This window comes from Serpula lacrymans, assembly GCF_000218685.1.
Source record: "Serpula lacrymans var. lacrymans S7.9 unplaced genomic scaffold SERLAscaffold_17, whole genome shotgun sequence".
In the NCBI taxonomy this organism is placed as follows: domain Eukaryota; kingdom Fungi; phylum Basidiomycota; class Agaricomycetes; order Boletales; family Serpulaceae; genus Serpula; species Serpula lacrymans.
Genome location: NW_006763306.1, coordinates 431793 through 446232, shown reverse-complemented (window position 1 = coordinate 446232; position 14440 = coordinate 431793). Strand labels below are relative to the sequence as shown.

Below are 14440 nucleotides of genomic sequence, written 5' to 3'. Positions count from 1 at the left end.
ATAATTTGGGTTTTTTCGCAGTGAACATGATCCCGCACACAACACAGTGGACAACGCACATTGCGAACTGACAGACAAAGAAGTATTCTACTTCTGACAATCATCCTTACAAGCAGTCTTTTGGTATTCCAATAACGAAGATGATAAACATCCTCGCTTGATCTGCATGGTGCCCATGATGGTCTGCCCCTGTTTGAGGGGGGATTAAGGTCTATGTAAAGTATACATGTGAAGCAGCAGCTGCATCAGGAAAATGTGAGGGCGGTGATAATACCAGGTGGAGTTTAAAATACACTATAATCCTGACATGTTGCTGGCAGGAAATACCTACCATTATCTTAGTATATCAGGACGGTACTGATAAAACCGGATAAACCCGGTCTCTGCCAAAGCAGCCATTGTTCTCCATGGAGCATAGCCACCACTCCATAGAGTCACCATTGTTCTCCTAGGAGTCAATATACTATAGCGAGTAGCACCTCCGGCTATAAGTAGTAGGGGGTTTAGTATAGAAATACCTCAGTTGTTTCTATAGCCTCTTGGGCAGCGGCTGAGTTTCACATAGTTTTATTAGGTTATGAGCCCTGGTGCGCAAAAGCTACGCAGGAAATAATTCTTATTTGAAACGGCAACCTTGGAACCATGACCACAGCACACGATACATCTGCTGTCGATGATGAGAACTGCAGTTAGAAAAACCACACACAAAACAAACTAACACACAATCCTCCCAGATTCCACGGAACTTGTTTATGGGCTTTGCCTCCTAGAACAGTGTAGTGGTCTGGTTGTTCGTGGGGTGGTACGTATAAAGATCCTTCAAAGTAAAACCCAGAGGTGTATGAGTGTGGGTTTTGAGGAGGAGGGATAGTTGAATTTATAGAAGGATAGGGGCTTTGTGATGAGTATAGACGAGCACTACCTTGCTAATTGTAGCACAAGGTAGGTTTGAGAATGACAACATGACGAGGTTCCCAGTGATAGCAGGCTCCTGACACACAGACTGTAGTGCTCAGAAGGACTCTAATCGAAAGGGGTAACAATGACTTCAAAAGTGGGAAGTGACGATGACAGCAATTAACAGTGGTAGCAGTGGGAAGTGTTGTGACCACACTGGATCACAAGTAGCAGAGTAGTGAACTTGAAGGTAGAGAAGAAGTCTGGAATTGAGTTCTTGTTGTTTTTTTTACAAGGTAAAATACAGGGGTTTATATAGTAAAAGAAAAGTAGGCTATGCACAGTATAGCTGTGCAAAAAGAATGAGAAAGAACATGAAGGAAGGAATGTATGCTGACAAATCCTGCGTAGGTAGTACAGGATAAGATTGTCAAAAAAAGGAAAAGAAAGAGATAGAACAATGAATGCTGTGAGTAATGTCACAGGTTTGTACAGCCATAAAGTAAAGTCCAATAGCAAAAAGAGAGCAGGAAAATCATGATGTCATGGGAAGATGCAGTAAAAAAAGGGCAAGGCAAAACACTATCAGTATCAACACAGTTCCTTTATTGTCAGTCAGGCATTCTAAAAAAATATGTGTCCATAAAAATGATTCAAAAATCAAAAATAATCGCACTGTAAATGAATGTTCTGCTGAAGAAAAGAAACTGGAGCCACAGGTCCACCACCTAGTCCAAATCCGACAGTTCCATGGCCTTACCAATGGACTGGTTGTGTTGGACCACCTGGTCAAACGAGGGAGGGAGAGGAGTAGTCCCAATTTGGAACAAGTGAGTCCCAGGCAGCGTGTGGTAGGTGTAGCTGTAGCGAAGACGATGGACAAAAGATAAGTGTACCCAAGTGAATGGGACAGCAATAAACATGGGCGACGCAAGGGGATGAACCTTCTCCAGCTCAAAAATTACCCACCCACGCTCCAACCAGGCAAGACGAGCGACCGATGTTTTGATAGTATATGATGGTAGATTGACGTCATAAAGATGGACCTGTTGCCCTATTTGAACTGGCCGCCGGGGCTTTGCTGATATCAGCAGTGGCACGTGGTAGTCAACGGATCGGTGACGGAAGCGGATAGGAAGTGGTGACATCAGAAATGGTGGGGGTGCAAATAAAATGAGGAGGAGGAGGGTGGAGGTGACGAAAAAGTGGATTAGAATGGGGATCCAGAAACGACCGTCAGGTGAGAATAAAAAGGAGAGGAAGGGGCCCATGGTGGGGCTAGGCAAAGGAAGGGGAGTAAGGGAAACGACAAAAGCGAGGGCACAATGCAATGTGTAGCCAGTGGCGACGCAAAAATTTGCCGAAATGCCGAAACACGGAAAGTACCGGATGGAAAAGCAAAGGTGAGCGTGACTGGATTGCCTAATAGAGGTGGTGCTGATCAGCCACAAGTTCAAAAAGGGCAATATTAATTACTATTCCACGTGGCACTGTGCCTGTGTGGCGAAAAGGCGAGTCTTTTGAATATTCGCTTCATTATTGACACCTGTCCATGCTATTACTCAACTTTGGTGCATGACACCGCATGTCCAGTTCTCACTGGACCCAACAATTTTCAGATATGGAAACTCCGGATCATCTCAAAGCTACGTCGGGAAAAAGTTCTCCGGGTTGTTACTGGAGAGGAGCTTAAGCCCTCACCAGGAAAACCTACCTCCTCAGAGGATCCTGAGATTACCTGGATACTTAAGGATGAGAAGGCACATGGAATCATCCAGGACCACATCTCTGATGCCCTCCTAATGAGGACTGGAGACCTCACCAGCTCCAAGGAGTTATATGATAAACTTGTCTCACTCCATCAGACGTCCAACATTGCCTCGGCCTTCTATTCATTCCAGCAACTCACCAAATTGTCCTGGGATGGGATATCACCTATCCAGGACCACATTGTGAAAATCCAGACAATTGATTCACACCTCTCCGGAATGAAACTAGGAGTTGATACCAAAATCATGGCCTTTGCTCTTCTCCAATCTCTCCCATGCACTCCTGAATGGCAAATATTTCAGTCATTGGTAATCAACACGATTGAAGAAAATAAACTTACCTTTGATGCAGTTGAGATCCGGATCACTGCAGAAGTTGCACGACAGTCAGGGAAGGCCCCTGGAGGTTCCAAATCAGCACTCAAATCTGAGAAGAAGTGGTGTGACTTCCACAAAGCCAAATCACACAACACCTCGGAGTGTCGAACACTTCAGTCAGCCGGAAAAGGTCAGAGGAAGAAGGGAAAGGAAAGACACAAGGATAAAGGAAAAGAAAAGGAAAAGGCAAATATGGCGGAGCAATCATCTGGATCTGACTCCGAGGAGGAACAGAGTCATATTGCATTGGAACATGTACATATTTCCAAGCCCCTTGCTAAACGCATTCAAGCTTGCCTTGTGTCGGAACCCGATAAGACCAAAACAACAATTATTATTGACTGTGGAGCAACATCCCACATGGTCCCTCACCACTCCTGGTTTGAGCCAGGAACATACCATGTTCTGCATCCTCCGAGGACAATCAGTTTTGGGGATGAATCCTCTGTAAATGCCATTGGCATTGGAACAGTAATCCTACAAGCAACTGTTGGCAAAAAAGACTACAATATTGCACTGTCAAATGTCTTACTTGTGCCAAACTTCACGTTAGCACTTGTCTCTGTCCACAAATTGTCCAAAACGGGGTTATCAACACTTTTTCCAGCAGGGTCAAATGCTTGTGAAGTTCGGAAAAAGGAGGAACTTATCCTCACTGCGTTACACAAGCGAGGACTTTATCACATCCAAGCAAAACCCGAAATCAACCCGGAGTCAGCTTTTGCAGCAGTAGATGTAAATTTATTGCACAGGAGAATGGGACACATTGGAATGGACTGCTTGCAACAAATGGTTACAAAAAGACAGCTCCAGGACATAGACACCCTTACCGGAACCCCGGAGTTTTGTGAACCTTGTGCTTTAGGAAAGATGAAGAAATTACCTTTCAAGTCCACTAGAGGAAACCGAGCCAAGCGCCCCATATAAATTGTGCACACAGATGTTGGAGGACCAATCAAACCAACTTCCAGGGAGGGTTTTCAGTACTGGATTATCATTGTAGATGATTTCTCCAAATTTCCATGGATATATTTCCTAAAACATAAAAGTGAAGCACTGGAATGATACAAGCAATGGAAAGAAGATGTCCAAACATTCTTCCGGACTCATTTGGGAGAAGAAAACTTCACTCCACTATACACAGAATTCCTCCGGAGCGATGGGGGAGGAGAATATACTGGCAATGCATTCAAAAATCAACTCCGAGGAGATGGTGTCATCCAAGAAACTACAGCTGCAGATACTCCGGAACAAAATGGCATTGCAGAACGCATGAATCAGACATTGGCTACATTAGCAACCACTATGCTCCATGATTCCAAGCTCCCAAAGTCATTTTGGGTAGATGCCATGCAAACAGCTGCATATATCATAGCACGCAGCCCAGCATCAGGACTCCATGGAAAGACCCCATATGAAATACTGTTTAAAAGGAGAGTTGATCCAACTTTGTTTCGCCCTTTTGGATGCCAAGCATATGCCTTGATTCCGAAAGACAAAAGGCAAGGGAAGTTTTACTCCAAGGGGTGCAAAGCCATAATGATTGGCTACACACATGGAAAGCAAGCCTACAAACTCCTAGACACTGAAAAACGGACTGTGTTTTCCAGTCGGCATGTCATATTCAATGAATCCGGAAAGGTACAAAGGACGACACTGCTCCCTGGAACACAGACCCTAGCACAGATCAGTGGGAGGGACTCATTCCAGAGAATGCTCACTATCCAGACCAAAATACATTGGAGGAGGATGATCCTGACCCTCGGATCCGAGATCCAAATGAATTGCAAATGGAACCATATCAGCATGAAGATGTTCTGAGAGCAGTGGGGCAATATCTCCATGGAGACGTTCTGAGAGCAGTGGGAGCACCTGATCAGCTAAGACACCCTCCACAACAGTCTCTACAACCAAGACCTGAACACTGGCCATCTTCAGAATGGAAAGCCAAAGTAGAGTTACAGTCAGTGGGAGGACAGCCCCTCAATATACAGCCAGCTGATGTGGAAAAAGTCCAGACAGCCTGTCCATTGGATCAGCTTCTGGAAGGCATACAACACCTCCAAGGAGTCATCCAACACCTCCGAGGAGTGATTCAACACCTTCAGGAGTGAGTGGGGCAACAAATACACAAATGTGTCTACTCCCTGGAGTACCTGCACAAGTTCCTAAAAGAGCAGTCATGCCTGCTGAAGTCCTAGGAGTACGCAGAAGCAGTCGCCAGACCCGTCCTGCAGACAAAAACCGAGATTATCAAAGGACTCTAGATGAGGAACAGTCTCAAAAAGAGCAGCATGACAACTCCATGGAGAAACCTAACACTCCTGAGGTTCATGAAGAAACATCTGATACAGAGGAGACATTCTTTGCTGGAATAGCAAGTACCGGTCCATCTAACACAGACCTTCCAAGGACACTAAAGGAAGCCTTATCACGTCCGGATAGAGAATTATGGAAGTCTGCCTTGGAGGAGGAACTCCTAAGTCTCAATACTAATGCAGTATATGACACTGTTCCACTTCCGAAGGGGGTGAAACCCATCACATCAAAACCTGTGTTCCGGATCAAGTTTGATCAAAACGGAAACATTGAGAGATACAAACTCCGGATTGTTGCACGAGGTTTTACTCAAAGGGAGGGGATTGATTACCAGGAGGTTTTTGCTCCAGTTGCAAACTTAGAGTCAATCCAAATTATTCTAGCCCTGGCAGCAAAGTACAACCTAGAACTTGATCAAATGGACGTATCCACAGCTTATCTCAATGGAGAACTTGAAGAAGAACTGTACATGCTTCCTCCAGGGGGTGTTCCTATCCAACCTGGATACTGCTGGAGATTGAAGAAATCCATCTACGGGTTAAAACAAGCTGGTCGTACATGGAACAAAACTTTTGATCGCAAGCTCCAGGAGCTCGGTTTCACAAGACTAAATGCAGAAACATGTCTCTATGTATTCCGGGACAACAAACAAATATGCTTTGTTGTTGTCTATGTAGATGACCTTCTCCTAGGAGCTTCATCCCGAAAGTTCATGGATATCACAAAAGCCAAACTCGAATCCATATTCAAAATGCGGGACCTTGGAAAAGCAAAATACATCCTCGGAATAGAAATCCAACGTGATCGTTCAAACAAAACAATATCTCTATTGCAACGCCAATACATTGACACAGTCCTGGAGCGTACTGGAATGAAAAACTGCAAACCAGTATGGACACCAATGGCCCATGGATCAAAACTCCTCGCAAACGCTCCGGGGGAAGATATTGTGCAACACAAGATGCATATTGAAGGGCGTCAAGTGTCATACCTCTCAATTGTAGGCTCCCTCATGTATGCTATGCTCGGAACCCGCCCAGACATTGCCTACGTTGTTGGAATACTAAGCAGGCATAGCTCAGCTCCAAGGAGCCATCACTGGGAAGCTGCAAAATGTGTCCTCCAATATCTGAAAGCAACCAGGGACATGGAACTACAATATGATGGCACAGATGTCTCCATGGACATGGATTTCTATGGATATTCGGATGCAGATTGGTCTGGAGACCCAGACACGTCTCGATCAACATCAGGGTTTGTCTTTATCACCATTCGAGGAGCAATCTCCTGGACAAGCAAAAGACAAAGCATGGTCGCTTTATCCTCCACGGAGTCAGAGTACATTGGATTGAGCAATGCTGGACAACACCTTGCATGGCTTCGGACATTTTTTGAAGAAATTGGACATGCTCAAAATGGACCTACAACATTGCACTGTGACAATCAAGCAGCTATCATTCTTACACGAGATCCGCAGTTCCATGCTCGCACAAAACATATTCAACGCAAATATCATTTCATCCGAGATGACTTAGTATCAAGGGGAGAGGCAGTAATCAGATACGTTCCTACAGGAGATATGGTTGCAGACATTCTCACTAAACCCCTCACTCACGAAAAACACTGGAAATTCTCTAAAGCTATGGGACTACGGTTGCACTCGAGTGGGAGTGACAAAACCGGATAAACCCGGTCTCTGCCGAAGCAGCCATTGTTCTCCATGGAGCATAGCCACCACTCCATGGAGTAACCATTGTTCTCCTAGGAGCACAATTGTACTCCTAGGAGTCATTATACTGTAGCGAGTAGCACCTCCGACTATAAGTAGTAGGGGGTTTAGTATAGGAATACCTCAGTCGTTCCTATAGCCTCTCAGGCAGCGGCTGAGGTATGTTACATTACATTTATTAGAGATCACCTTAAACTAACATCTATTGTAGTTTCACTTAGGTAAATAATAAAGTTGTTTCTATAGCCTCTCGGGCAGCGGCTGAGTTTCACTTAGTTTTATTATTGCGTCTCAGTGTCGGTCCATATGGCATTACTATTGCCACTGCTATCTTGAGGGCCGGCACTACTATCTTCTTCTACGTCCATTACGTCGCCAGATGCTCCTTGGTCAGGCTGGACATTGGGGTTCATCCTAGTGGACCGTAGTCGTTTTGCAGGAGGGATTGGGGCTAGGGTTGGCCCAGAGACCCGTCGTTTCTTTGCTCTGGACATGAGGTTGTTGATGGAAGTATGGTGTCAGCCTGTAGGGTGAAATGCCTATTCGTCTCTCCGACGGCATTCTGGCAGATTGTGGCTGGAAAAAGAAAAAAACAAAATTCAGGAAAAACACAGTTCCCGTACGAGCCCTAAGTCTTTCTATATACCAAATAATTATTTTCTGAGAACCGGTAATTCTAGGTTCGCTTTTCTTTGTCATCTCAAGCAGTCTTTTCTCGCACAGATACTACTACTGCCTCCGGAGGCTTTTTTAACAGTATTCTCGACTTGCTTGAAGATGCTGAGGAACTTGAAGATGTAAATGCACTTTTGGATTGGTGGAATCGGTAAAAACTTAAATTCTCAATTAAATTTGGAACTTCCGCTAACTAGTGTATTTTCCCCGAAAAACTTTCCCTTCTAATTCATCTACCGCGCGAACCCCTAGCAAAAACAGTGCTCTTGCAAAAATTCGGGAGAGACGTGCTGCTATGAGAAACCGAGGACTGCAATCAGGTCCGAGTCAGAATTTTTGATTTTGTTAGTTTAGTGCTACAGTGTAGTACAATGTACTGTTTCCAGTTCATTTTTTGCAGCAATGACAACACTTCTGTCAAATAATGATGTTTAGAAAGACAAATATATAATATTATCACCAGCATTGTGGTATAACTTTAAGCAACCAGCCGACAATAGATAATACATTATAATGACAGCAAGGCAGGTAAAAATTCGTCATTGTGATTTTCCATGATCTACCAGTGACAGAATGATATGTCAAATATTTAATCATATATATTTCAAAGCCATAAGTCCGATCACTTTTGATACGACACTGAAAATATGAACTCTATCATATCTTAGAATATATACCAACATTATGATACTTGTAGTTGGTCTTCTCTTAGCAAAACTTATGCAGGTTGTAGTCGGTATCAGCTCCAGCTAGCCATATAAGTGCCTATGTCAATTATAGAACTTGTGAAGTGTATGGCCGCTCCCCATCAGACATTTTGTATAAGACTTATACATTAAATAAAAATACTGATTTCAAACTAGCCATGTATAGCCTGACACGAGGGTAAATCTGGCTGATTATTCTGATAGTAATTATATATTTTGTATGACCTTATAAGCTTTGATCCAACTCTTCACATTTTCCTGATGTGCGTCATTCCACTGACCAAATCTCAAACCTTGGCTAATTCGAGTACGCACAATGCTGCATTTGAAGGTATTATCAAATATTTAGTGGGAAGCCGTGGTGTATGGAGCAGTCGGAACTTCTAACACATTCCTCGGAGCCTTGAGCACCTTGGACATTCTGCTTTGTTGGATTGCGTCTAAGCGAGCGATGAGATCCGCCGCTGGGTTCTCCTGATGCATGCAAGAAGCTGCGCAGGTTTGGTGTTCACGTTACACCGAGGTTTCCGAGTTGATGACGTCGAATGGGCCATTGCAATGCATATCCGAAGATTGGGCTGAGTAACATCGATACAAGTAGATATGTGTACCTTTGCGGTTGCGCTTGAATAAACAGCCTATGCACGAATATGTATCAATTAATTCTGTCTGAACAGGAAAGGGTACACGGTGTTGGTGTGATTCCATTGAAGTGACGTGCAGTCACATCTGATAGATAGGGGCTTTCGATTTCTGTCGCGGTTCAGTTCCAGATTGGCCTCCACGTCTGTTCCTAGTCAACAACGCTTGCACAATAACCAAATATTGCTTGTATTTGAAAATTAGCAACGAATGGAGATTTGTGAAGCCGACCAAGCAAATACCAAGGGCGTCATTGGAATGGAACAACTTGAGGATTCTCCGTGATAATGGTGATGGGGAAGCACGTATTCACATTCAGTATCCCTAGAAATACTGAATGTGAATACAAGGCCTCGACCTGGCGGGAACGAACGAAAGCGAGCGCGGGAGCTTTGCTCACTTGGGACTAGCATTCAGGGTCACCGCAAGTTATACGTAATTTAGCCATCTTCCGAAAAACTAAGCGGCCATGACAGCCAAAGCTATGCTTGAGCAAGGCGAAAGTCCCGGATCTTCAAATCACATTTTTCTGAGTCTTCCACGTGGAATTATCTTGGTCCGCTTGCAATCGTTGATAGTAGGGAACCGGCACAATCTCCGAGTCAACGCTTATGCTTCAAGTTACCACAGAATCATGAGTAAATGAAGTTGGCTTTTAACCGAGATGTGGCGGTGAGCTTCATTCTACAGCATCTTGGTGGAATCTCAACAGCTTATTTGATAAATGCTTATCCTTTTTGAACAAATCAAGGACTACTGTATCGCCATTATCTTGTGAGCGGTGTCTTCGAACGTACTTGATTAGGTTAAACCCATCAGTCACGGTACTTGAACACCACGCAAGGCCGCGTTTTCTTTCAAGAACGAAGAGAAACATTATCTTCATGGGTACAACTTACTCACGGCTTTACTCATGAGCCAGTAGATTCGCGATGTACCGCACCGTCCCACACTGTAATCTAGGTCATATGTCTCCCAAAACAAGTAAATACGTGGGTTTTTTCGGCAGTGACTCGTTTAGACCGCCAGATAGTTCTACCATGAATGACTATATCTCTCCTTTGGAAGATGACGATTGGGAGCTCTTGTATACCAGATGGCACCTGGACTTATTCGTGGCTTCAGCAGCGTCTTCTCAACACTCAAGTCGACGAAAACCACCAGAGGTGGCGTGAACGGGAAAAATGGCGTTGTGAATGGGACAGAGGCAGAGGAACAACAGAAGGGGGCAGATTCAGTGGACAAGACCATACCGTATGCTTTAGGCGACTTTGCAATAGATGAAGAAAGACCTATGAAGGTCGTTGTCATAGGTGCTGGTTTCAGTGGCATCACTGCTGGAATACGGTGTGTTACCCAGGAAATGCTTGTTCTAGAGAATACTTATTCGGTTGGCAGGTTTCCTCAGCGCATCAAGAATATAGACATTACGATCTACGACAAAAATGCTGGTGTTGGCGGAACCTGGTACTCCAACAGGTATCCGGTAAAGTACTTCCATCTGATCGAATTGACCTCTACTGATGGATCGACGTTCATGGCGGTGTCTATAGGGACTGTCATGTGATATACCGTCGCATTGTGTAAGTAATGCCCTGTTTATGTGTAACGAAATCTGACTATAAGCTTTGAAGTATCAACTTACTTTCGAAGAGAATGTTGGTACCTTTATCTCGGGGCATGTCACAGGCATCTAAATTATATTTTAGACGGAATGGTCTTCCTTCTATGCTCCAGGTCCAGAGATCCGCGCTCACTTACAGCGCATCACTGACAAGTACCAGCTCATGCGATACATCAAACTTCAGCACGAACTAATACACGCACGATATGACGAAAAGGAAGGGAAGTGGCACCTCAAGCTTCGTCGTCCTGCAGCGGATTCCACTGCTGAGCACCCCCGCATGGAGGAGATAGAGGATGTTGCGGACTTTGTGTTGTGTGGTGCTGGTGGATTAAGCAGGTGGTCTTGGCCAAATATCGAGGGTCTACACGACTTCAAGGGACGGTTGATGCACTCAGCCGGATGGGACACTGACGATTGGAAGGAAGGTGTGAAGGACTGGAAAGATAAGAAGGTTGGGATCGTGGGTGTGGTAAGTCAAATGTGCCCTGGCTCAGTTTAGAGCACAATATGACTGGATGCAATTTAGGGTTCCTCAGCCATACAGATGGTTCCTGCTCTCCAGCCATATGTCGGCCATCTCTATAACTTTGTTCGTGGCAAGACGTGGCTGGCCACACCATTCTTTTCAGAGAAACTATCTGAAATGATGAAGCGCGACCCGGAGGCTGCAAACTGTGAGTGCTTCGTAGCCCGTCTACACTATCTGCGACTCATTTATCCCTACAGATAGTTTTAGCGACGAGGACAGGCAAGTGTTCAAGGATCCCACATTTTACAAGCAGTTCAGGCATGAATTGGAAGAAGAGCTAAACGTGCGTTTTTCTTTCTTACGCGTGGTAATTTCTCTTCTCACAATCAGCAGTCAATTCATTCCTCCACCATGCAAGGCAGTGAGGAGGAGGCTCAGGCTCGCAAGGCATTCAAGGAAAATATGCTTAAGCGCCTTGAAAAGAAACCGTGGATAGCTGACTATAGTACGCGCTAATGTTCACCCCTTGAAGGGCTAATGATCGAGTTTTAAATCAGTTATGCCCGAATTCCCGGTGGCGTGTAGGAGGTTGACTCCTGGTCCCGGATATCTCGAGGCACTCACTGAAGATAATGTTAGTCCTCCTTGATGCGCGCCGTATTACTAATTTCAATCAACGACGTGTAGGTGGACTTTGTTCCCAAGGACATCAAACGGGTCACTCCAACTGGCTTGGAAACATCCGATGGTCAACATTATGACCTTAACATCCTTATCTGCGCTACAGGTGAGCTTCTGTGACAGCCACATCCATCCCCCAAAGGTTTCTGATTCTGGTGGTGCGTACCTGGCAGGTTACGACACTGATTTCCGTTATCCTTTCCCTGTCATCGGGAGAGGAGGAAGAACATTACAAGAACGATATGATCCACACCCAGAAACATACCTCTCCATTTGCACCGATGGTTTTCCGAACTGGTTTAGTAGTCTTGGGCCAAATTCAGGCGTTGGATCGGGCTCATTGCTCGTACTCATCGAGCGTGAAATCGAATATGCTGCTGCTGCCGTTTTGAAGATGCAGCGCGAAAGGCTGAAGAGTATCGAGGTAAAGAAGGAGGCTGTCGCTGATTTTGATCAGTACCTTGAGCACTACTTCCCGAAGGTAAGCTGTTTGACTCGTAGACGTTGCAGTGAGACTTAGATGTTTGTAGACCGTCTACAGTGCGAAGTGTCGCTCATGGTACAAAGCTGGAAAGGAGGAGGGTCGCGTCGTTGGTGTCTGGCCAGGATCGTGTTTACATGCTGCGCGTGCCTTCGAACGTCCTCGCTGGGAAGACTACAACTATGAATATCTCGGTGATATCAAGAATCGCTTCCACTGGCTTGGAAACGGGTATACCTACAACGAGAAACATATGGTGGGCGACAGTGAGTATTTGGCAGTACATTTGTTATAATTACATTGCACTTATATGACGGTTTGTATAGGGGCGTGGTATCTCAGTGATGAGGAAGTTGATTTCCCTCCAGGTGCGTTGTGTTTATATTTTTCGCCGTTGTGTTCGTTAAATAGTTTTTTCCCTATTTAGTACCAGCAACTTGAACAACGCCGGGAAAATTCTGTTCAACTTTATTATGTTTCATTATGACTGACGAATGTATTATATACTACGCTTTGATTTCATGATACCACTCTTCTGTAGAGTTAGCATACGGTTACTTGGCACCAAACTGTCGGAATTCATCTTCCACTATGCTGTGATTTGTGAACAAAAACTTGTTTACATTGACTGAGCAGGGGTACATGAGTATATATAACTTGATTGAACATGACATATGAGCAGGGAGATTAACAATGAGCGACTAGTCACTCCAAAAGAAAGAGGCTGAAATATATTGCGGGACACTAGATTTATCTTCACTGTCAAGTTAAAATTTGGCCATGAGAGCTAAACGAGCTCAGCAAGCTTGAGGAAAGCTTACCCGTCTTAGATTTGACAAAGTTGTGAGTTCTGAATGGGCCTCGGCAGTTTCGCGGCTACAGCGTCCAACCGGAAAGATTCCCCAAACGATATGGCTTCTTGCTCCAGGTCACTGATGCTAGCACATTTAAGTAACCTCGCATCCTTGAGGCGCTGAAGGGCAGCCAAAGTCCAAAGTCTGCAGGTAATACCACCGGCGTTGATCTTGTGGTCTTCGCTCGTTACGATGGCCTCGAAGAGAGGCCTATGCTCGGTGGGTATGGTAGCGACAGCGAGTAAACCAACGAGCACAAATGACATTAAGACCCCATTGGTAGGGGCATGATCGGTCATCCATCCTGTCCCTATGCTTTTGATATGGTAGTTGTATCCAGCAGGTTTCCCGCCAGAAAGATTTTGAATATGAAGGTATACTCCCCAGTGAAATTTGCGGGGCTCTTGACCAAAGCCCGTGAGGAACATAATGATGTAAAGGGCGTTGGGAATTAAAGGGCACATTGCAGGCCTAGTTGACGGTCATCGGAAACCATCAGCGAAAAGATGGTGTTCACAGGAGTCCGAACGAGGAGTGAACGCACGTTCCAAGGGTCTGATGGCTCTTTCATTGGAGATTTACTTGCAGGTGCTGAGAAAGAAGAAAAACCGCACAAGATGAATGCTATCTGAAGGAGTAACACATGTGGGCGTGCGTTGACATTTGCGATTATGGGGACAAGGGCTTCAGCCGTGCCAGGGTATGGCTATTTTGGTTACGAAGGCTGAACGAAATACTTGCACAAGCAGTAAAGTTGAGTAGTTGTAGTTTTTACTTGCAGTGTCACGTCAATACTAGACCCATGGAGAAAGCGATGAATGCGGCAGGATAACAGGGGTTGATAGAACGGAAATTGTGAAAGAATCAGCAAATTCAATTGATCGTAAAAAGGTAGAAGAACTGGGAAACCATATCAAACACACGTTCAGATCGTTCGGAATGTGTGGAGAACCAATGCTCACATCTTTTCCAATATTCCAGTGCGGAAGGCTGCGGCGCAGGTTATTCGCTTTACTCGCCAATAGATATGGTGTTGACCTTACGAGACGCCTCCAATGGTTCATGTCCATCATTGCCGCCACGGTATGTCTGAGACCACAGGTAATGAAGCACAACGCCACCTTGGTAAATTTGGGATACACCTATCTGTAATTCCATTGGTTTTCTTGTAAGCGGCTCAACGTTTTCGATACAACACCGCTATTTTCAGAG

General features: G+C 44.9%; 3 protein-coding genes across 3 annotated transcripts; 2 read left to right on the top strand and 1 right to left on the bottom strand.

The window, feature by feature from the left end:
- Positions 1–4095: 4095 nt before the first annotated feature.
- On the top strand, positions 4096–4320 carry SERLADRAFT_402656 (uncharacterized protein; the record flags this gene model as incomplete). The annotated part of the gene is made up of 1 exon (XM_007323933.1): positions 4096–4320. A coding segment is annotated over one exon (225 nt), but the record flags the coding sequence as incomplete, so codon positions are not given.
- Positions 4321–10357: 6037 nt separating this feature from the next.
- Positions 10358–13000, top strand: SERLADRAFT_364068 (uncharacterized protein; the record flags this gene model as incomplete). Its single annotated transcript, XM_007323932.1, has 14 exons — positions 10358–10463; positions 10515–10602; positions 10670–10699; positions 10751–10774; positions 10826–11212; positions 11270–11417; positions 11470–11555; positions 11606–11717; positions 11770–11846; positions 11900–11999; positions 12067–12374; positions 12424–12640; positions 12701–12742; positions 12802–13000. The coding sequence occupies 14 exons, from the start codon at positions 10411–10413 to the stop codon at positions 12813–12815; spliced, it is 1686 nt and encodes a 561-aa protein (XP_007323994.1).
- Positions 13001–13200: 200 nt separating this feature from the next.
- Positions 13201–13692, bottom strand: SERLADRAFT_411774 (uncharacterized protein; the record flags this gene model as incomplete). Its single annotated transcript, XM_007323931.1, has 1 exon — positions 13201–13692. The coding sequence occupies one exon, from the start codon at positions 13690–13692 to the stop codon at positions 13201–13203; it is 492 nt and encodes a 163-aa protein (XP_007323993.1).
- Between the last annotated feature and the right edge of the window lie 748 nt (positions 13693–14440).